This window comes from Rhinopithecus roxellana, chromosome 16 (genome assembly GCF_007565055.1).
Source record: "Rhinopithecus roxellana isolate Shanxi Qingling chromosome 16, ASM756505v1, whole genome shotgun sequence".
NCBI lineage: Eukaryota > Metazoa > Chordata > Mammalia > Primates > Cercopithecidae > Rhinopithecus > Rhinopithecus roxellana.
In genome coordinates, this window is record NC_044564.1 from 103,674,337 (window position 1) to 103,697,464 (window position 23,128).

Genomic DNA, 23,128 nt, shown 5'->3' on the forward strand with positions numbered 1-23,128 from the left:
AGGCTGTAGTGCAGTGGTGCGACCTCAGCTCACTGCAACTTCCACCTCTCGGGTTCAAGCAATTCTCCTGCCTCAGCCTCCGGAGTAGCTGGGAATACAGGCGCGCACCACCACACCTGGCTAATTTTTCTGTTTTTAGTAGAGTCAGGGTATTATCATGTTGGCCAGTCTGGTCTCTACCTCCTGACCTCAAGTGATCCACCGGCCTCGGCCTCCCTAAATGTTGAGATTACAGATGTGAGCCACCATGCCCAGCCCAGATTCTTTTTTTTTTTTTTTTTTTTTTTTTTTGAGACGGAGTCTTGCTCTGTCACCCAGGTTGGAGTGCTGTGGCCGGATCTCAGCTCACTGCAAGCTCCGCCTCCCAGGTTCACGCCATTCTCCTGCCTCAGCCTCCCGGGTAGCTGGGACTACAGGCGCCACCACCTCACCCGGCTAGTTTTTTTTGTATTTTTTAGTAGAGACGGGGTTTCCCCGTGTTAGCCAGGATGGTCTCGATCTCCTGACCTCGTGATCCGCCCGTCTCGGCCTCCCAAAGTGCTGGGATTACAGGCTTGAGTCACCGCGCCTGGCCCAGATTCTTTTTAATCCAAATTTGCTAAAAGGTCTCTCTCCTTTGGGTTAATTATAAAATTTATCAAACACTTTTAATGTCACCTGTTAAAACAATTGTAGTGTTGTTCTTTAATCTATAACACAGAGAATTACACTAATATGTACACACTACAAAATTCTATTCATTTAGTGTTTTTTCACTGTATTCACTGAGACAGTAATTTCCCTTAAAATTTTTTTTTGGTATTGTCCATGTCCACTTTTGCTATCACTCTCATAAAATAGTTACTTAGTTTTTTCTTTTTCTATTGCCTGAAATAAGCTGTACAATATAGGGATAATCTGCTCTGTGAAGGCACAGTAAAACTTCGCAGCAAACTTTCTAGGTTTTAGTATCCTCTGGTAGGGAAAAGAGGGATAAAGGAGGATTTCTGATTACTAATTCAATTTCTTGAATGAGTATAGGTTATCTAGATCTTTTTGAGTTGATTTTGGTATTTATTTTTCTAGAAAATTTTATCATTTTCACATTTTAACTAATGATCACATTTATTGACCTACTTATCTACCACATTTTGTTTTGAGAGAGTTAATATAATATAGCTGAGTATAAACTAAAGCCAACCATCCCAGATTTTTATTTCTTAATCAATCTTGCTATTTTACTGGTCTTTAAATTAATTTTTTAAAAGTCAGCATTTGGATTTGTTGGTCTTTGATGTTTATTTTCTATTTCATTAATTTCTCTTCTTGGCCTCCTTCCTTCACTTTCCTTAAGTTGACTCTGTTGTCCTTTTATTTCAGCTGAATGCTTGTTTTTAAATCTACTTTTTCATACTTAATGTTTTTAAGGCAATACACTTATTTCTACCCCTAAACAAGAGTCTATAATGTTTTGTTTTTTATTTTTGAGACAGAGTTTTCCTCTGTCGCCCAGGCTAGAGTGTGATGGCTCAATCTCGGCTCACTGCAACCTCTGCTTCCCGGGCTTGAGCCATTCTCGTGCCTCAGCCTCCCAAGTAGCTGGGATTACAGGTACGTGCCATCACACCCTGCTAATTTTTTTATTTTTAGTAGAGATGGGGTTTTGCCATGTTAGCTAGGCTGGTCTTAGACTCCTGGCTTTGTGATTTGCCCACCTTTGCCTCCTAAAGCGCTGGGATTACAGGCATGAGCCACTGTGCCTGGCCTCAGCCTATAATTTTTAACATGTAGTACATCCATCATCTTTAAGTCCTAAATATTTTATAATTTCTATTATGATTTCCTTTTTAATTCACGAGTTATTAAGGAGGATCTTTTAAAGTTTTCACACATTTTAAAGATGTCTTTTAATTGCCAATTTCTAATTTAATTCCATTGTGGTCATAAATGCTATCTACTGAAATAACCATGTAATTTTTTTTCCTTTAATCCATTAATATGGAGAATTATACATACACAAGAAAAATCTTATTAAGGCTTTGAAACTTCTTAAAATTGCCTTTATGATCTAGCATATAATCAACTTTTGTAAATGCTCTGTTTATAGCTGATAAGAAGATGTATTCACTACTTACTGGATGAAGACTTTATATAGTCAAATAGATCAAGCCTGTTAATTTTGTTCAAATCTTCAATATTTTTACTAAGTTCTTTGTTTAAATCAGCAGTTTTATTTTGAGACAGGGTTTTGCTGTGTCAGCCAGGCTGAAGTACAGTGTGCAATTACAGTTCATTATAACTTCAAGCTCCTAGGCTCAAGTGAACCTCCCACTTCAGCATGCTGAGTAGCTGGGACTACAGGTGCATGCCACAATGCCCAGTTAATTTTTTAAAAAATGTTTTCTGTAGAAATGAGGTCTTACTATGTTGCCCAGGCTGGTATCAAACTTCTGGCTTCAAGTAACCCTCCCACCTCAGCTTCCCAAAGTGCTAGGATGACAGACATGAGCCACTATGCCTGGTCTTTGGCAGTTTAAAAAATAAAAGCATATAAGAATCTCCCACCGCAGTTGTGGACATGTTAAATGTTCATTAGAATTTCATCAGTTTTTTTATTTGTATTTTTAAAGGCCATATTGTTAGTCATGTAAACTCACAAATATTATTTATTCTTGGTAGACTGTTTCTTTGAGAGATTCTGTAATGAGCCTTCTAATCCTTTAATGTTTCCCCTCTAAAATTCTATTCTGTCTGATACTATTATAATACCAGTTTTAGAGCTCAGCTTGGCAGTCGAGTGGTGGTGACCTTTTAAAGGAATGGGATCCACCTGGAATTCAACTTTTCTCTCTCTTTTTTGGTCCCCCCACTTCCCACCCCACCCCCCAAGTTCTGGGGTACATGTGCAGGATGTGCAGGTTTCGAACATAGGTATATGTGTGCCACGGTGCTTTGCGGCACCTATTTTCAACCTTTCCGTGTGACTTTGCTTGGAATGTGCCTCTTGCAAGCATTATATACCTAAATTTTGCTTTCTCATTTGATAATCTTTGTCGTTTTATAGGTTAGGTTAATCCATTTATGTATTTATTTATATTTACTGTGATAAACTGTCTGTTGAACTTATTTTGAACTCTAGAGTCAGCCTGCCTGGGCTCAAGTCCTGGCTTCATCAATTATTAATTGTATGACCTCATCAATCTTTTTTAGCCTTAATTTTGTTATTTATAAAATGAGGATAATAACAGTACCTACGCCTCAGAGAGATGTTAGTACAGAATGAATTAATAAATGTAAAGTGCCCGGAACAGTGTTTAAAACATAGTAAGTACTGTTAACGGTGTTGACTACTGTCAACATAGTATGATTATTTTCACAGTTTCAATTTACCATTCTTTTTCTTTGACCCCCCTCCTCCACATCTGAAACATTCACTTGGATTGATAAAGTTTATATATTCCCTTTTGTTCTGTTTGTTTGGAAGTTTTAGGTAATATTTCTATCCTAGTGACTGTTTATTCTAAAACATAATTACTTCACTATAACATTCTCTATTAAAAAGTAAATTTTTGCAGAATCTCTACCCGCTTTCTAAACATGAAACTAAGTATACTTTACTCCTTAAACACTGATATATCACCTCTTCCCCAGCTTATTATGTTAAGAGTTCTCTGACCTTTCTCTTTTTTTGATTTCTAATTTTTGCAGGCACATAGTAAGTGTATTTATTTATGGAATATATGAACTGTTTTGATACAGGCATGCAATGCATAATAATCACATCATGGAGAATGGGGCATCCATCCTCTCAAGCATTTATCCTTTGTGTTACAATCAATTATACTCTTTTAGTTATTTTTAAATATACAAGTAAGTTATTATAACTACAGTCACCCTTTTATGCTATCAAATAGTCGGTCTTATTCATTCTTTATAACTATTTTCTTTTTGCACCCATCAACCATCCCCACCTTCCCCCCAGACCCCTTCTCAGCCTCTGGTAACCATCCTTCTACTCTCTCTCTCTCTTTTGAGATGGAGTGTCACCCTGTTGCCTAGGCTGGAGTGCAGTGGTGCGATCTCGGCTCACTGCAATTTCCGCCTCCCAGGTTCAAGCAATTCTCCTGCCTCAGCCTCCCGAGTAGCTGGGACTACAAGTGTGTGCCACCACACCTGGCTAATTTTTTATTTATTTTTAATAGAGACGGGGTTTCACCATGTTGGCCAGGCTGGTCTTGAACTCCTGACCTCAGGTGATCTGCCTGCCTCGGCTTCCCAAAGTGCTGGGATCACAGGCATGAGCCACCGCGCCTCCCCCTTTTTTTGGGGGGGGGGCAGGGGGACAGAGTCTTGTGCCTGTTGCTCAGGCTGGAGTGCAGTGGTGTGATCTCGGCTCACTGCAACCTCTGACTCCCGGGTTCAAATGATTCTCATGCCTCAGCCTCCCAAGTAGCTGGGATTACAGGCATGTGCCACCATCCCTGGTTAATTTTTGTACTTAGATTAGAGATGGGGTTTCACAATGTTGGCCAAGCTGGTCTTGAATTCCTGGCCTCAAGTGATCCGGCCACCTCGGTCTTCTAAAGTGGTGGGATTACAGGTATGGGCCACTGTGCCCAGCCTCATCCTTCTACTCACTATATGCATGAGTTCAAATTGCTTTTAGATCCCACATATAAGTGAGAATATGTGATGTTTGTCTTTCTGTGCCTGGCTTCCTTTCTCTTTTTAATATAATAATTGCCATTATTTTTTATAGGCAATGGTTAACAAATTCACTGACCTTTTAATGAATTTTTCTGTTCACCATCGTTTCATATATATCATGTCTTCCTTCTGGGTTCTTTCATATGTCTCTAAGTGTAGATCTGTAAGGCATAAACTTTTAGTCTTTCTATAAATGTAAATCTCTCTACTTTGATGTCATTCTTGAATGTTAGTTTTAATTACACATAACATTCTAAGTTGACAAATATTTCTCTTCAGCTTTTGGAAGATGTTACTGCATTATCTTCTGACTTCTATTGTTGCTAAGGTATACTTGCTACTCATTTGTGAGCAACCCATTTTCTCTGGTATCTTGTAAAATTTTTCTGTTTTGATATCGGTTTTCTTAAGAAGTATCTTGGATTTATTATTTATCCTCCTTGTCAGTCTTTAATTTGTAAATTCTCTTTAAATATCACTTTTCATCATTTACTCTATTTTTTTTTTTAGCTCACCTCTGTCTTTTAGATATATTCATCAGTGCTTTGTGTTTGGAGCAAAGGAAGTGTGGCAAAGGGAAAATGACTGTGTCATATTAATTATAAGTCATTACCACCAATGCTGCCCTTAAATAGTCATCTAAGAATCAGACTCAACTCTTGAAAACCAAGGTTACAGTATGCTGCCCAGTATTTTCTTTAGCCACCTCTTTTACTAAACTTGGCACAATCCCACCATAGTTAACAAAAGCAAAAGGAGTGTGAGGAATTGCTAACACACTTTTCAGAGCCTATGCTGGGTTACAGTCTCTCTGAGATCTTCATTAACCCCATTCTCCACCCCCGTCCTAAACTTTTAACATATTATATATGGGGGGTAAGGAATATACATGTTTTATAAAGTAAAATTCTACCTCTTAAACCTCATGTTCCTACTGACTTCGACTGTACATTGAGTGATTCCATTTATCCTATTATTAACTTTACTATGCAATCCCCATAAGACCACTGCCCCAGTGACAAACTAGTACTCATCTGTGCCACAGGAGAAACAAGAACACATTTATTTTATCAAGGAGAAGGAGTAGACAAATTAAACCCTGTAAGGACTGATATAATTTAATACCTGAATGTATATACATAATGACTACATTAAAAACTATCAATATAAAATAAGTACTAAAGTTTTCCTCAATGCCCGAGGACAAAGCCTTGGGACATAATTACGTAACTTCCAAAAACTCTATAGCTCTAGATAACTGCATAACTTCCCAAAACTGGATCTATAGTGCTTCAACAACCAGTTAGACTCCAGTTGTGCTTGCTTTCCTTCAGACAGTTTTTACAGGATTTCTCCTTGTATATAATGGATAATTTTTCAAAAGAATTAAATTATAATTTCAATTTTCATACTCAATACAAAAGGCTTTTTTACTATCAGATTACCCAATTTGTTAAATCATATGTGAAAGTCTCAAAGTTTATCATTGCAATTAGGTCTGCCCTGATCAAATTCATTGCTTTTGGTTGCATATATCCCTCAGTTTCAACATGTGATCTCATATCTTTTTTCTCTTAGCATCAGTCTTCTAAGTCACAAACCGTTTTTTATCGTTTTAACTTTTTTTAAGTTTAGTTTTTACTTTTTTTGTAGAGATGGGGTCTCCCTATGTTGCCCAGGCTTATCTTGAACTCCTGGGCTCAAGTGATCCTCTCACCGGGTCTTCCCCAAATGCTGATGGGTTACTGTGCCCAGTCTTAAACTTTTAAGGTAACTTCTTTTGAGGTAACTGCTTTTGAGTTAAGTTATAACTTAACTATAATGAAATACATCCATCTTAAGTGATGAGTTTTGACAAATGTGTATACCTGTGTAACCACAATAATCAAGATATAGAACATTTCTACCAAGCCCCCGTCCAAAGTTCCCTGTGCCCCTTGGCAGTCAAGCAATCAACCCACCCTGGCCCTAGGCAACCACTAATCTTATTACACTCTTGATTGGTTTTTCCTGTGCAATTTCAAATAACAGCAAATACATAGTATATACTCTTCCTATCTGACTTCTTTCACTTAGCATCATGTTTTAGAAATTCATCCATGTTACTACATTTATCAGTATTTCATTGCTATTCATTGCTCAGTGCTAGTCCATTGTTTGAATGTATCATAATTTTATAACTAGTCACCAGAAGATGGGCATTTGGGTTGCTTCCATTTCTTGCTAGTACGAGTGAGACTGCTATAAACATTGGTTGTACAAGTCTTTTACTGAAAACATGCTTTTATTTCTCTTAGAATACTAACCTATATAATATCTTATAGAATTATGTTCAAACAGCAAACTATACAACAGTTTTAAAAAATATAATTTACTTCACATAATGAAAGATTTGCTGTTTATTCATCTGGAGGCAATCTTCTCTAATTAAAAATAAACAAAGCTTGCTATATAAATAACTGCCACTTCTACATATTGTATAAGTATACAATTCCCATATAACATGCATTCAAAGTTCTTTCCTCAATTCCTCAATTTTGCACCTGCTACTTACTAGAGGTTTGGAGGTATAATTAAGGAGACCTAAGACATAATCTGTATGTTGTAAAATATAAAGGCACAAACAGAGCAGAAAATATGAGATCATTCTTAGAAAAGTCAATGTTTTAAATACACTCATTTAAAGAAATTATTCAAATTTGCCTTTAGCTTCACAGCTGTAAGTACTAAAAAGACAAATGTGTTTCTTGGAGTTACAACTGTAGGAGCACAGTATCAATCTGTGAAGCTGAGACAGACAATGAGTGAGGATTCAACAACTACCTCTAGTCTTTAACTTCTTGTGAAGCAGAATGATTGAAAACGACTAGCCTAACTTAACTCTATGGTTTTAATTCTCCAACAGTGTTAGGTTGGATCAAGTCATCAACCTAGTGTCACCCCATCATCTTAACAAAACAGTGTAGACTACACTTAGAGGATCTGACTTAGTTTCATGTAGGGCTCAGGTCTCACTTAGCCAAACATGTACCAGGCCTGATTTTATCTATCACGTAGAAAGGACAGACAAATTAGCAAAAGTACTCCAATAAAGCATGAGAGAGATAAAGAAAAAGAAAATCTATAGAAATGCAGAGGAAGAGAAGATTATTTCCAGATAGAGGTACCAAGAAGCTAGTTCAAACAGAGAGCAACACAACATGCGATGATGTATGGTAATCTAGTATTACCAGTGACAAGCTTAAAATCTTGGACCAAAAAAAACTTTCAAAAGGTAGAGTGTCTAAATGCAATGTGGTATCCTGGATTAGATCTTAGAACAGAAAAAGCACATTAGAGAAAAGCCAGTGAATCCAAATAAAGTATAGAGTCTAAAGTTGATCTTTACTTCATATTACACATAGAACAATAAAGTTTCTAGAAGATAGTTTTATAAGAGGAATAGCTTCATTATCTTGAGATAGGGAAAGATTTCTTAAACAGGACATGATACTACTAGCCATAATAGATAAACTGAACTACATTAAAATAACTTTTTATTGACCAAAAATCACTATTAAGAGAGTAAAGAAGGGCTGGCACAGCAGCTGATGCCTGTAATCCAATCACTTTAGGAGGCCGAGGAAGCACCTGAGGTCAGGGGTTTGAGACCAGCCTGGGCAACATGGTGAAACCCCATCTCTATTAAAAATATAAAAATAGCCAGGTGTGATGGAAAGTGCCTGTAATTCCAGCTACTCGGGAGGCTGAGGCATGAGAACTGCTTGAACCTGGGAGATGGAGGTTGCAGTGAGCTGAGATCACACCACTGCACTCCAGCCTGGGTGACAACTCTGTCTCAAAAAAAAAAAAAAAAAAAGAAGAAAGAAGAAAGGCACAAATTGGGAGAAGATATTTCCAAGTAAGAAAAAGACAGAAAACTCAAATAGACAAAAAAAACCTGACAAGACACTCAGCAGGTAACTCACAAAAGAGGATATCCAAATGGTCAGTAAACATGAACTTGCCTTCATTAAGTCAGGGAAATGGAAATCTAAACTAAAATGTGGTAACACTACACATCTACCAAAATGGTTACAAATTAAGAAGTCTGACATGCCAAGTGTTGGTACAAATGTGGCGCAATGGAAAGATCTATAACATACTGGAATGTAACTCGGAATCACTTTAGAAAACTATTTGTAAACAATATGCTGAAATTGAACATATGAATACCCTATGACCAAGCAATCCCACACTGTATGTGTAAATCCAATAGAAAAACATTGCTGTGGTTTGAATGTTTATGTCTCCTCAAAATTCATATGCTGAATCCAAACTTCCGAGGTGACGGTATTAAGAGGTAAGACCTTTGGGAGGTGATTAGGTCATGAGGGTGAAACGCTCATGAATGGAACCTTTATAAAAGAGGCCCAAGGGAGCTTGCTTGCTCCTTTCACCATGTGATGAGAAGTCAACAGTCTGCAACCAGGAGGAAGGCCTTCACCAGAACCTGACCATGCTGGTACCTTTACCTTGGACTTCCCATCATCCAGAACCCTGAGAAATAAATTTCTGTTGTTTATGAGTCACCCAGTTTACGGTATTTTGTTATAGCAGCCTGAGCAAACTAAGATAAATATGTACCAGGGCACTAAAAGACACGTACAGAAATGTTCACTACAGCATCACCTGTAATAGCCCCAAATTGAAAACAGCCCAAATATCCAACTAATATTTGGGTTAGTGGACTTAATAAATATTTGTGATATATTCATACAATTAACTACTACACAGCAAAGAAAATGACTGAAGAGCTACAATATGCAAAAATATGGATGGTTCTCATAAATACAATGTTGAATGAAAAGAAGCCAGCAACATATCATTTATTTTATATCAAATAAAAAAATAGGTAAAACTAAACTGTAATATCAGAAGTTAGCATCGCTGTTACCTTGTGGGAAACAGAAGCTATGATCGTGAGGGAAAATGATGTGGGTTTCTGGGGTACTGACAAACACCTATTTTTTTTTCTTTTTACTGGGGTGCTGCTCACACATTTGTTCATTCGATAATTCTTGGAGGTATACATTTGCTTTGTATAGTTTTCTGTATGTATGTTACACTTCAATTAAAAACATAATAATCCACTATTTCCTAATTTTTCTCTAGCTCTAAGATTATAAACTTACATGTTATTTTGGACATTTAGTTTTCTTGGACTCCCCCTGTTCATAGCCGGGCATGGTGCTAAGTCCTTTTACCATTTCTTCCAGTCACCTCCTGTTTAGCATAAGTCCTCAACCACCCAAGTCTTCCTCACTATACCAGCTTTCCATGATGGAATATTGAGGAACAATATTCATCAATAGGACTTATGTCTTACTACATTCTCCACCAAAAGCCTTATGAGAGAGACTCTTTATTACATCCAGTCAAAAACCCCACCAAACAACAAGACCTTCTGGCAATTAACCAGTTTACCAACATTGCCCAATATCATCTTTACATGGCCCTAAGTCTCTTTTCCTAGAGGCAACCAAATCTAACTTAAGAGCAATTCCCCATTCAACAATATTCATTCAAATTGTGCTGACTCAACCCTCACTTTCAGAGAAAACTTCCATAGAATCAGTACTCTTTACACGTTTTTTTCCTATAAACTATATCTCTCTGCAGTTATATCGAATACAAGTTTATATTCATCTTTGTAACATTTGGTAGGCTTTAATTCACTATGTGATTTTTTTTTTTCTAATTGCTACCTAGCAAAGAATCTTCCTAATGAGACTTCTATGCTCTGCCTGCCTAATTTAGAATTAGCAAACAGCTGTGAATCTATTATATGCCAAGCACTGAATCGGGTAACTACACATTATTTAATCTAAGCATTATGCCCTGTGAAGCACACAGTGTTATTCCCATTTTACAGAGGAGAAATCTGAAGCTCGGAAGGTTATACAACACAAAAAAATAGAACTCAGATTTGAATTCAGGTCTTGTAATTCCTGGGCTCACTCAGCTAAAATCACACTTGTATAAAGCTTAAATATAAAAGTCTCTACATAATAAGTGTCTAACAAACACCTATAATAAGACATTCAAAATGCACTGTAATATTTTAAAGCTGGATTTTGAAAGGGAGACTAGGATGACAGGGAGGGGGTTAGATGTATACTAAAAGCCACTTGATGTTAGGAATAGTTAAAGAAATGATCCTTTTTTTCTTTCCTTTTTTTTTTTTTCCTGGTTTTGCTCTGTCACCTAGGCTGGAGTACGGTGGTGCAAATGTGGCTCACTACAGCCTAGATTTCCTGGGCTCAGGCAATCCTCCCATCTCAGCTTCCCATGTAGTTGGGACTACAGGCACATGCCACCACGCCTGGGTAATTTTTTACAAATTTTTATATAAAGACAGGGTTTATTTTGTTGCCCAAGCTGGTCTCAAACTCCTGGGCTCAAGCAATTCTCTCATTTTGTCCTCCCAAAGTGCTGGGATTAAAGGCATGAGCCACTGTGCCTGGCCAGAAAGGTAATAATTGTTGGTAACTTGCTATTAATGACCGACCTGGTTTTATGATAGAAGATACCTTGGGATAATAAAAAGAAAGTGGAAAAAAAAGTTACTCAAAGAAACTATCAGGGGAGTCATGAATGACTGTAAGTACAATGCAAGACTCAGTATGATATAGCAAACTAAGCATGCTCATTTATGTTGGTGACTGTATAAAAATTTGTATAACTTTTTAGGAATGCAACCTGGCAATATGTATCAAAACTCTTTAAAAGGCTCATATCTTTTGACTTAATAATTCTACCTTTGGGTATCTATTGAAGGAAACAACCCCTTAATAAAGTTTTTACTTTATGTATACAGATGTCCACAGAATTTTTTAAATTAAAAAATAGAAATAAACTAATTTAAAAATAGTTAAATAAACCTATTTTTAGGACTTTTTCCACATTTCTTCTAAGTCTACCTAACAAATTTCTCTACTTTTAAGCCACACTTCTTTGCCATTGTTTTTAGATATGGCTGATTCGGTACTTCAACTATAGATTAGGCTGGGCGCGGTGGCTCACACCTGTAATCCCAGCACTTTGGGAGGCCGAGGCGGGTGGATCACAAGGTCAGGAGATCGAGACCATCCTGGCTAACACAGTGAAACCCCATCTCTACTAAAAATACACAAAATTAGCTGGGCACGGTGGCAGGCGCCTGTAGTCCCAGCTACTCGGGAGGCTGGGGCAGGAGAATGGCGTGAACCCAGGAGGCGGAGCTTGCAGTGAGCCCAGATCGCGCCACTGCACTCCAGCCTGGGTGACAGAGTGAGACTCCGTCTCAAAACAAACAAACAAACAAACAAACAAACAAAAACACTATAGATTATACATATTTGATTACAGTACTGCTATCACAGTACTTTAACATGTTTCATGGCCTAGATCATGAGATCCTTAAGAGCAGAAACTAAGAGTCACATCAGTATCCTTAGCACATAGCAGTTAGTAAATACACTTTACAGAAATGAAGTGATAAATTACATAGGATCTACACTTGGATGGGAGTGTGGTCCACAGAGGATGAATGTGAATTTTCTGAAGATCTATCCAATAAGCAGAAGCTGCAACTATCAGAAGGTATAAGGAACCCACTACTAGCCCAAGGAGTAGATTTCCTATTAGAGGATGTAGCAGTAGCTATATGACCCTGATAATGTTTTCATGGAGGGGGTATTAACAACATGATAGAGATCATGGCGACATTACATAGTGTACTGGTAAGAACATGGGCTCTGAAGTGATACATACCTAGGTCTGACCCAGGTCTGCCTTAATTTGCTCATCCATAAAATAAAGGTGATTATGATAAAATCTCCTTTACAAACTTATTGTGAGGATTAAATAAGATAACACATATAAAAGCTTGGCATAGTGCTTGGCTCATAGTAAGTATTCAATACAGTTCACTATTATTATTACCTTTCAAACTTCTGGTTTCTACCCATTCCAGTTGATTCAAAATGGGAAAGAAAGAAAAATCAAATAAATCTAGGCAGCATCTTTAGGAAATGTGAAGTTGAGGAATAAAAACTTCACATTCTGGAGGCATAGTTATTATATTCGTCACTTTTATTACTGGCAGATTTGGATGCTGGAGAAAAACAGAATAAAGAATCCGGTCAATATTTTTAAATGGAATTTGGATTTCAAGTAAAAGAAGGGCTTCCTATAAAGAAGTGAAAAGACCGAGAACTAAAGACGGAATGAGTATCATGAGATGGGGGAAGAAAATGCCTGCCTAGAAAATTACTAATCCAATTTACCACTGTGCTGAAGGTACTATACCTTATGCCAGTGCAGCATGGTAATAATAGTAACAGTAATAGTCATAATAACACAGTACTGACAGTAGCTACTACTTACACAATACTTACAATGTGCCAGATACTGTTCTAAATGCATTAGATGTACTCATTCACTTAACCTATTAACTCTAAGAAGAAAGCATTTAGGCTTAAGGGTCAAACAGGTCTGGCATTAAATCTTGGTCTTGCCATTAACAGCCAAAAGCCTCGAGTAAGTTACTTCACTCTGAGCTTTAGTTTCCTAATGTCTAACTGGAGGTGAGAATACCGAACCCAGGGATAGTATGAGGATTAACCAGAATATATATATATATATATATATATATGAACTACTTATCATAGTGCCTGATAGCCAGCAGATATCCTGGTAGCGATATCTTTATTATTACTGTTAATATATTGTTAAATCTTAGGACCAAAGATATCATTTGGTAGGCCTGCAGTGTAGTTTAGAAGAAAATCTTTTTTCTTCCTTCTTGAGTTCCTCTTCTGCCTTTCAAAAAAATAGTAAGCATTCTACATTATTAAGCTTTTCTCAGAATGAACTATATATAAAATAAAAAATAGGTTATTATAGAGACAAAAAGACCTTTGGAGAAGGTGAGATGATACATTACACTGACTAGTTTCACAGTAATTCTAATGTGCTCCCAACTATATTTGGTGTATGGTAGATTTAGTTACTGATTACAAATAATTGATTAGTTACTGATTAGTGGCAAATATTGAGCAAATTTAACTCTCTTTATAGATGGTGCAGTTTAAAAAAAATAAACCCATAATCTCAAACTATGTTGTTGAGAATATAAATTGGGGAAACTTCTTTGGAGGGCAATTTGGCAATATCTATCAAAATTGAAATATGCTTATATTCCCTTTAGCCCCAAAATTTGAGTCTAATACTTTATCCTACACAGGGTTTCACACATATGCATAAAGACAGATGGACAGAGATAGTGATTGCAGAACTGAGGGTCACAGCAAACTACTGGAAATACCCTAAATATTCATCAATAGGGAATGGGTTGAATAAATTATGGTATTGTCATACAATGGAATAAAATGCAGCTATTTCTATACATACTCATTTGGAACATTTTTCAAGATATGTAGATATGTGAGGAAAAGTACAGACAGTGTGTAATATACTATAATACTATTTGCATAAAGGGGGAGAGATGAACATAAATACTATATGTATACAAGCATATGTTTGTCTCTGAAAGGATACATAAGAAATGAGTAATTATGTTTATCTCTGGAAAGGGCAACTAGAAACAGGAAAAGGAGGGGCAGAGGATGGAGAAAGGTTTGCTTTTCACACATATCCTTTACATTCTTTGAATGTTTTAACTATGTAATATATAATGTATTCAAAAACTTAAAATCCATTAAAAAGACCCTTTGACTAGCTTTAAACATTTTGTTTTTCTTCATCCCCAAGGAATAGTAGTGTTAAAAATACTACACTTTCTTAAATAGTGCTGAAAAGAATAAAAATGGCATATGGCTAGGGGAATCTTCCAAAGAAACTACTCTACTCAGCCATCTCCTGTTCTTTTCTCTGCCTTTTAAGGTCACAGTAATATGATAGAAAATCTGGGACTCACACCATCTGTCCAGACAGTTCTATCACTGCTCATTTCTCTTGTTAAATAATCAGAACACTTCACACTTCCCAAACACTGCTACTATAAAGAGCTGTTAAAGCAGAATGAAAGAAGCTTTTTCTCTCCAGAAATGTAGTAGTTGGAAATGAACAGTTCTTTTGAGGTTTGCAGGTTTCGGATCATGCCAGTGAGAGAAAAAATTCAAGCCTTAGAAATAAATTTAAGAATAATAGTATTCTAATACTGGCTCTAGAAATTACTTTCTTAGAAAAAAGGTGACATTCTCATAGAAGTTCTCTAAGAACAGACATAACAGTTTAATATTGAGATGATTATACAGGTCTCTAATCTGTAAATTTCTCATGAGACTAAAAAGAGAAATAGTTTTCTTTGCTGCTGCTGCTACTACTACTACTACTACTACTATTACAACTATAGTTGTATTAGTAACAGCAGGTAATAATTACTTAGCACCCAGGACATCCTGACACTCCTCAAAGCTCTTTTTGTGTATTAATTCTTTTAATCCTTAAAACCACTCTATATGGCAATTTCTACATAATTTCCATTTTACAGCTGAGGAAACTTAGGCAGAGAGGTTAAATAACTTGCTCAAAGCAATACAGCTGGTAAAATAAAGAGCTGAGATTCAACAGCAATCACACTGGCTTCAGAATATCTACCTCTGAAGGTTGTTATGAGGATTAGATGGGTTAATAGATGTAAAATGTTCAGAATAGTGCCTGACACACAGTAGAATTACTCAATGTAATAGATAAAATGATTACTGTTCAGAAAAGCTGAAGGCCACAAATTAGGGTGGAGCTAAGTTTTCCCAGGTCAGCCTGACTCAAAGACCCAGGCTCTTCAGGTTCCCATTCTCATTCTCTCTCTCAGAACTGAGAATAGACGAGCTGTATCATCAACTTGGACTGACAAACCCAGGGACACTTCCTCCTCACAAACTGTCCTTCTAGGTATTTTCACTTCACAGGCATAACTGGACTGTATGGGTAAGAAAAGTGTTAGCTAGTAATGGAGTCCTGAAAAAGGTTTTTGGTTTTCTTTTCATTTTCAGTTACTTCTTTATTTCTATCTCCTGAAATTATTTCTGTAGTGCCTTTATAAGTACTTATTTGATTCATACTTGAATTTTTTTCCTGTTTTGGCCTGAGTGCCTCCGTTCCACACGTGATCAGTTTCTTCATAGAAGAAAAAAATGTCAAGTTTTACATCGTCTTTTCCCTGGAAGGATAGTTCCAAGCTGTCTTCTACCTATGGGGAAGATGGAAACCTTCACACACTGAAACAAAGGAAATACATTTTCAAAAACCTTTTTTTAAAAAGAAAAATAAAGAAAGAGATTCTTAAGTTTTACATACATAGATTATTCACTCTAAGATGCACATTTTTTCAAGTTAAAGCACCTCTGAAACTGGGGTGCATCAGTAACATATCATTTAATTTCTTAACTGCATCTAAAATAATGTTGTTTCTTATAATTGATGATAACTCAGAGTAAATGATTTATGGTAATTATCACTGCAGAAAAAAATAGAAACATCCTATTCCAGAGCAGATTTCTGATTAAAAAAGGAAAAGTACCAAAGAAATATTATTTCCTTTAATAACCAAATAAAACTATCAGGAAATAAGTCTCTCATAACAATCAATCAATAAGTACTTAAGTGGTATTCCTCATAGCCACACACATAAATAGTTTAGATCATTATACTACACACATGGAAAAAAGAAAAAAATAAAAGTCAAGGTAAAAAATGTAAATAATTCTGAGAACATTTCCCTAAAGAAAACTTATCATACAAATAATTACGTTCCCATTGGACTTGGTACATATGTCTGCCACAGCACTCATCACTGAATAATTATGTATGTAGTCTTTCCCCCTCTCAATTAGACAGTGAGCTTCTCAAGGGTAAGAACTATCATTTATTCATCTTTGTGTCCCAGGTGCAGAGGACAGTGCCATACTTATAGTGAACGTTTGGTAAATGTTTGCTGAATAACTAGAGCTCTATTACTTGACTTTGACCTCAGTAAAATACTTTATTTATATTTTTTAGTGAAATAAAATAATTATTTATGATGGAAAAAATAATTTTCTAGTGACTAAACATATTTTTACTTGCTTGTAGGATAACACCTCCAAGGGGACAAGCAAATTAAGAACAAAATGATTGCAAGAGATCATGGGCTTAGGGCATAGGAATCAAATTGTCTAGAGGGAGATTTCATGTAGGCCACAATGACCTATCCCTGTTTGACGTCTGAGCAAACTGCTGTAGCCTAGGACATGTAAGATAAACAAGAAATTGAAGTACTTATTTGAAATGATTCTATATTTCTATCCCTTAGCAATCAATGGGATATTTTATGTTGATAATGACATCGGTAAATTAAATGACTCATGAGAAATAATGTAACTCCAGGTACGGTGGGTGGGATTTTTACTTATTATATTAATTATATATTATATTGATTTTATATTACATTGTTGCCTAATATAATAGCAATACATTCACCTATAAGAGTTCAAAATCCTTCTTTTCTCATTATTATTAGTTGCTGCAAAAGTAATGGCAATTACCACAATTACTTTTGCACCAACCCAATAGAAAGTCAGATTTTCTTGCTTTTACCTAGATACTGCAGAAATTACAAGTGGTAACAGGCTTCTGCTGAACTCATCCTAGTCAATACTGAGTGATAAAATTATGTATGTAGCATTCTTACCCATATCTGAGTTGCTTAATATAAACTTTACAATTGAGATACGTTATTTATGAAATGAAGCCGACTTTTGTTACTGACCTTCCCAAATTTGTGTTTGAGCGGAAGTCCTGCATCCTGAAATGCTAAAATAATATCAGATTTGTAATCTCGTATAAAAATTCCTAGGTCAACATCTTTGCTATAAGGAATAATGTTGCATTGTCGATACCATCCTAAAAAGAAGATTAAATTTTTTTTAACAAAATTTAGGTTTGGAAAAAATTAGTTATTATAACAAATTATATTTGTAACAAGGATTTTTTTTTTTTAAAGAGACAGAGCCTCACTATATTGCCCAGGCTGTACACAAACTCCTGGCTCACATGACCCTCCTGCTTTGGCCTCTCGAGTGGCTGGGGCTACAGAATGGATTTTATTTCCCAGGATTAGACTGAAGGTGCTTTACCAAAATTATTTTTAAAAATTAAATCTCAAACTAAATGACTTTGTTTGAGCAGTCACCTGAACCTTCTGGCTATCTACGTATCTATTTTTACTGTCTGAGCACTCTCAGCTTTCTCAAAAACTTTCATGATATATTTTAGCTTCTGAACAAACCATTAGCTTTAATAATACTAACTTGCTGATGAGAATGTTTAATCATTAATCTCTAGTGATAGAGGGGGCTGTTAAGATATGCAAAAAAATATTTCTTTTGCTTAACCAATATATTTTTCTTAACGAATAATTTGTAGAACTTAACAGCTCTCAACAGTGACCACCTGATTGGCCATATGGAAATAAAAAAGCAGTAGCAGCTTCAATTTTCAACACACTGCCAAATGATATTTCTAAGTGTTTACCATGTATGTGCTCTCAATTCGTTGCTATAGCACTGTTCTGAAGAAATAAAACATATACCTTAATATTATTAAGGACTCCTGGGTCTCCCCTATGATCTTTCTAATCCATTTCATTCCAATTCTTTCAAAAGTAAATAAATGATTACAATTATCCTGATAGGCATTGCTATTGGTTAATATTGTTTGGAATTCTAAAATAATTCTATTAAAGAATTATAAACAATTAAAAATAGAAGTTTTCTTAAATATCATCTAATACAACTCCCTCATAAGTGCCCTTAAGTCAAGAAAACCATGAGACTGAAAACTCAAAACAAATCATGTCAAATGACTATGAAGTGTCTTTGATGACACACATTATAAAACAATCTTGTTTCTAAAAACTTAAACCTTAAAGCAAATATCACGTAGATGTGTGAGATGTACCTTTTTTTTTTTCTTTTTTTTTTTTTTTGGCTTATTCTAGTGGTAAGCTACTTGGCAAGAAGAACCATGTAAATTTTCAACAAAGGCTAATAGATAGGATAACCATATATTCCAGTTTATGTCTGTTGTACCAACATAATTATTAATGGTGCTTCCTTTCACTCTAAGACTCTTGAATTGAACAATAAATTGGATGGCAACCCTAGCCCTATAAAGGCAGGAGTTGAATTAACTTCTGTACAGATACGGTTATTACAAAGAAAAAGAAAATACAGCTATAATTAACTATCATGATAATCAAGAGACAACAAATAAAAACAAAAACAAAATTTAAGATTCTAAATAATTCTAAATTCCAAAGAAGTTTGATTTAATGGACAGTGGACAGAGATCCAGAAATAATTCACAGATTCTAATAGCAACTTGCTTAAGAAAAGTCTGTATGTCCATGTCAGATGAACAGTGATGTCTAGTTAGTGATACTACCAACGACCTAGGAAAGGTTGATGGAAGACCTTACGACACTCCCTTCAATGTTCCTTTCTTTAGAAACATTTGGTGCAATGCAAGCTGTTTGTATGGTATAGAAGTAACGAAATAGAGGGTTTTTTATAATTATTAAAAAAGGCAATAAACCATCTTTGGGATAGAAATAATAAAATGCTAATTTAAAGATCATCCGATAATCAACTATAGTAGTCCCCCCATATCCGTGGTTTCGCTTTTAGCAGTTTCAGTTACCTGTGGTCAACCACACTCTGAAGATATTAAATGGTAAATTCCAGAAATAATTCAGAAGTGTTAAATCAAATATTTCAGGGCTCAGATCTAGCCTCTGTGAAACATTCCGTGATTTGCCCAGGAAGTTTTCAATAGTAGACTAACACCACATCATAATGCCTACATCCTTCATCTTCCTTCATCTCATCATGTAGGCATTTTATCATCTCACATTATCATAAGAACAGTGAGCACAGTAAAATAAGATATTCTGAGAGACAGAGAGATCACACTCACAACTTTTATTATAGTATTGTTAAAACTGTTCCATTTTGGCCGGGCGCGGTGGCTCAAGCCTGTAATCCCAGCACTTTGGGAGGCCAAGGCGGGTGGATCACAAGGTCAGGAGGTCGAGACCATCCTGGCTAACACAGTGAAACCCCGTCTCCACTTAAAAAATACAAAAAATTAGCCGGGCGAGATGGCGGCGCCTGTAGTCCCAGCTACTCGGGAGGCTGAGGCAGGAGAATGGCTTGGACCCGGGAGGCGGAGCTTGCAGTGAGCTGAGATCCGGCCCCTGCACTCCAGCCTGGGCGACAGAGCGAGACGACTCAAAAAAAAAAAAAAAAAAAAAAAAAAAAAACTGTTCCATTTTATTATTATTTATTGTTGTTCATCTCTTACTGTGCCTAATTTATAAATTAAACGTCATCATAGGTATATATGTATAGGGAAAAAGCATATATAGGGCTCAGTACTATCGAAGACTTCAGGCATCCACTGGTGGTCTTGGAATGTATTGTCCATGGATAAGGGGGGACTATTGTATAGTCTACATGTTCTGATATAAATTTTATACATATTATTTATAAATTTTAGTAAACACAAACATGGCCTTTCTAACAATCTTTTTTATAATTCTCAAATTAATTTCTTTTTTTTTTTTTTTTTTTTTTTTTTTTTTTTTTTTTTTTTTTTTTTTGAGGCGGAGTCTCGCTCTGTCGCCCGGACTGGAGTGCAGTGGCCAGATCTCAGCTCACTGCAAGCTCCGCCTCCTGGGTTTACGCCATTCTCCTGCCTCAGCCTCCCGAGTAGCTGGGACCACAGGCGCCCGCCACCTCGCCCGGCTAGTTTTTGTATTTTTTTTAGTAGAGACGGGGTTTCACCGTGTTAGCCAGGATGGTCTCGATCTCCTGACCTCGTGATCCGCCCGTCTCGGCCTCCCAAAGTGCTGGGATTACAGGCTTGAGCCACCGCGCCCGGCCTCAAATTAATTTCTTTAAGGAAATCAATAGATCCTTGCTACATGCACTCATGTTTATTCTGTCTATACATATGACTCTTCAAATATCACTGATATTTTGTCATCTCAAGTAGAAATCCCTAAAGTGAGAGGACAAAAATGACAAAAAGACAAATGGAAAGTCATAAGAATTTTACCTAGACAAGTCCCACTGCTCAGCCAGAACGGTACTCCCAATTTGTTTAATGTTTTCGCTGCTAGTTGCAGTAATTCCTTTGCACTCTTCCGAAAGGCCATGGCTTCCACAGTGTTATCATCAAGGTACTGCTACAGATATAATAAATCGTCAGCTATTACAGCCATTTCTAAATTGCTAGGAAACTTTCTGTGGCATCTGAATTAAACTTGAAAATTAACCCCAGGCTGAGTACAGTGGCTCATGCCTGTAATCCCAGAACTTTGAGAGGCCAAGGCAGGTGGATCACTTGGGGTCAGGAGTTCAAGACCAGCCTGGCCCACATGGCAAAACCCATCTCTACTAAAAACACAAAAACTAGCTGAGAGTGGTGGACCATGCCTGTAGTTCCAGCTACTCAAGAGGCTGAGGCAAGAGAATCACTTGAACCTGGGAGGTGGAGGTTGCAGTAAGCCAAGATCACACCACTATACTCCAGCCTGGGTGACAGAATGAGACTGTCTCAAAAAAAAAAAAAAAAAAAAAAAAAAAAAAAAAAGAAAGAAAGAAAAAGAAAAGAGAACAAAAAAGAAAACTAACCCCATATAATATTTTTTCTATTATAAAAATCGCATTTTATAGTTACTTGTTTGTCCCACATTAAAATGAACACATTAAGAGTAGATTCTTGGAGAGATAAATTTAAAGGGAAAGAATAGAACCACGATTCCCAAAGGCTGAGACATCCTTTTATCAGTTCCCTCCTCTACATTGCAATTTAGTAGCTGGACAGTCAGGATAAAATAAGGCTAATTATGAGAGCTACAAACAGAGCTGAAACAAAATGAATTTAATAATGTTTTCACCATTCAGTGATTCTATTGGTCTTTAGAGACTGTGTAGTATAGTAGAAAGAGCCTGAGATTTTGAATCAGATTATCAAATCTAGCATACTTCTTTTTAGCTGTGATCATATGCACATCATCTTCACTTTCTATAAGGAAAGTGAATTCATTTTATCATTATATCTCCCGTGGGTAGAGTACTGCCTGAATATTTGTTGAATGAATGAAATAATGTAAGAATAAACAAATCTCTCCTATATCTAATTCTTTTTTTTTTGTTTAAAGATAATTATTATACTTCGTAGGACGGCTGTGAAGATTAAAGGAGAAAAATGTCTTGCAAATTGTAAGGCCACAGATACCATTTACTCATCTTGGTTTTCTGATTCTCTTCATTTTTAGAGTGTTCTGGAGCTGAGGAAAGCACTCTAAATTCTACAGTGATGCTTTGCTACCTATGGGACAAAATCTAAACTTCTTGTCCTGGTGGACATAAACACTGTGTTCTTGTTCCTGACTACTGGGGTCCAGCCTCATCTGCACTCTCCTCACACTTCATTTTACAACTTGTAAACCCCCAAATATACCACAATAACTTGTAACTCCTCAAATATACCACAACTTTTCAAGCCTCCACACCTGTTGTTTTCTTTGTCTGATATGGCCCTGACCAACAAAATCTTGCAAGTCTCAGCTCCAACCTCTGCAAAACACTCCCCGATTTTCTCAGGAAGACATATGTATTTATTCTTCCAATGTTCCTATTCAGGAAGTGTTTCTATTCAACATTTGTAGAACAAATAATTATGTTTGGTTCTAGATATACAAAGACAAATGAATTATCTTTTTCCATAACAAGCTTATGATAGTTACCACTTGTAAATACTTTTACTATAATTCATATCATATTTAATCCTAATCATCAATTTTATTTGATATTCCCTCCACTAGACTGTAAAGATGGTTCCCTGAGGGCAAGTACTACATCCTTCATCACTATATCTACAGGTTTAGAATGATGCCTGGCAAATAATGTCTGAAAAACACATACTGATGAATGGGCAAATGAATAAATGATTGATTAAGCCCCTCCCAGGCCTGCAACATTCTAAAATATCCTGTAATTCTTTTACAGTATAGTAGGCAAGAATATAGATTCCTGATGGACTATACGAATCTTAAGCAAAAAGTGCCCTACCTTCAGTAAGAAGAATTTCTTGCAGATAAGTCACTGTCTACAGAATATACAAATTACACACGATCCTTCATTTTGAATACATCCCTTTCCTCAAAGCCATAAATGCTCTTACAATAAATGACTGGAATGAGAGATACATGTTCTAATGCTTGTTGTAGTAGGAAAAGCCTGGAGCTAAGAGGTGGAGACCTAGGATTTAGTCCATGCTCAACCAGCGATGACTGTGTTACTGACATCTTGAAAGATCAATTTTCTTACCTGTTAAGATAATCCTTGCC

General features: G+C 36.3%; 1 protein-coding gene across 10 annotated transcripts in view; it reads right to left on the reverse strand.

The window, feature by feature from the left end:
• Window positions 1–23,128, reverse strand: part of FKTN (fukutin) — a 94,586-nt gene that overhangs the window by 31,378 nt on the left and 40,080 nt on the right. For 7 of the 10 annotated variants that reach the window (XM_030920044.1, XM_030920041.1, XM_030920040.1 and 4 more), the window contains 3 exons: window positions 20,830–20,959; window positions 17,480–17,613; window positions 15,795–15,922 (listed from right to left, as the gene is read on the reverse strand). In XM_030920044.1, coding sequence (XP_030775904.1) covers window positions 15,795–15,922; window positions 17,480–17,613; window positions 20,830–20,959 — 392 coding nt within the window. Of the gene's footprint in view, window positions 1–12,725; window positions 12,824–15,794; window positions 15,951–17,479; window positions 17,614–20,829; window positions 20,960–23,128 lie in introns of those variants that run through there. The other 3 variants (XR_004054023.1, XR_004054022.1, XM_030920042.1) reach the window with 3 other exon arrangements.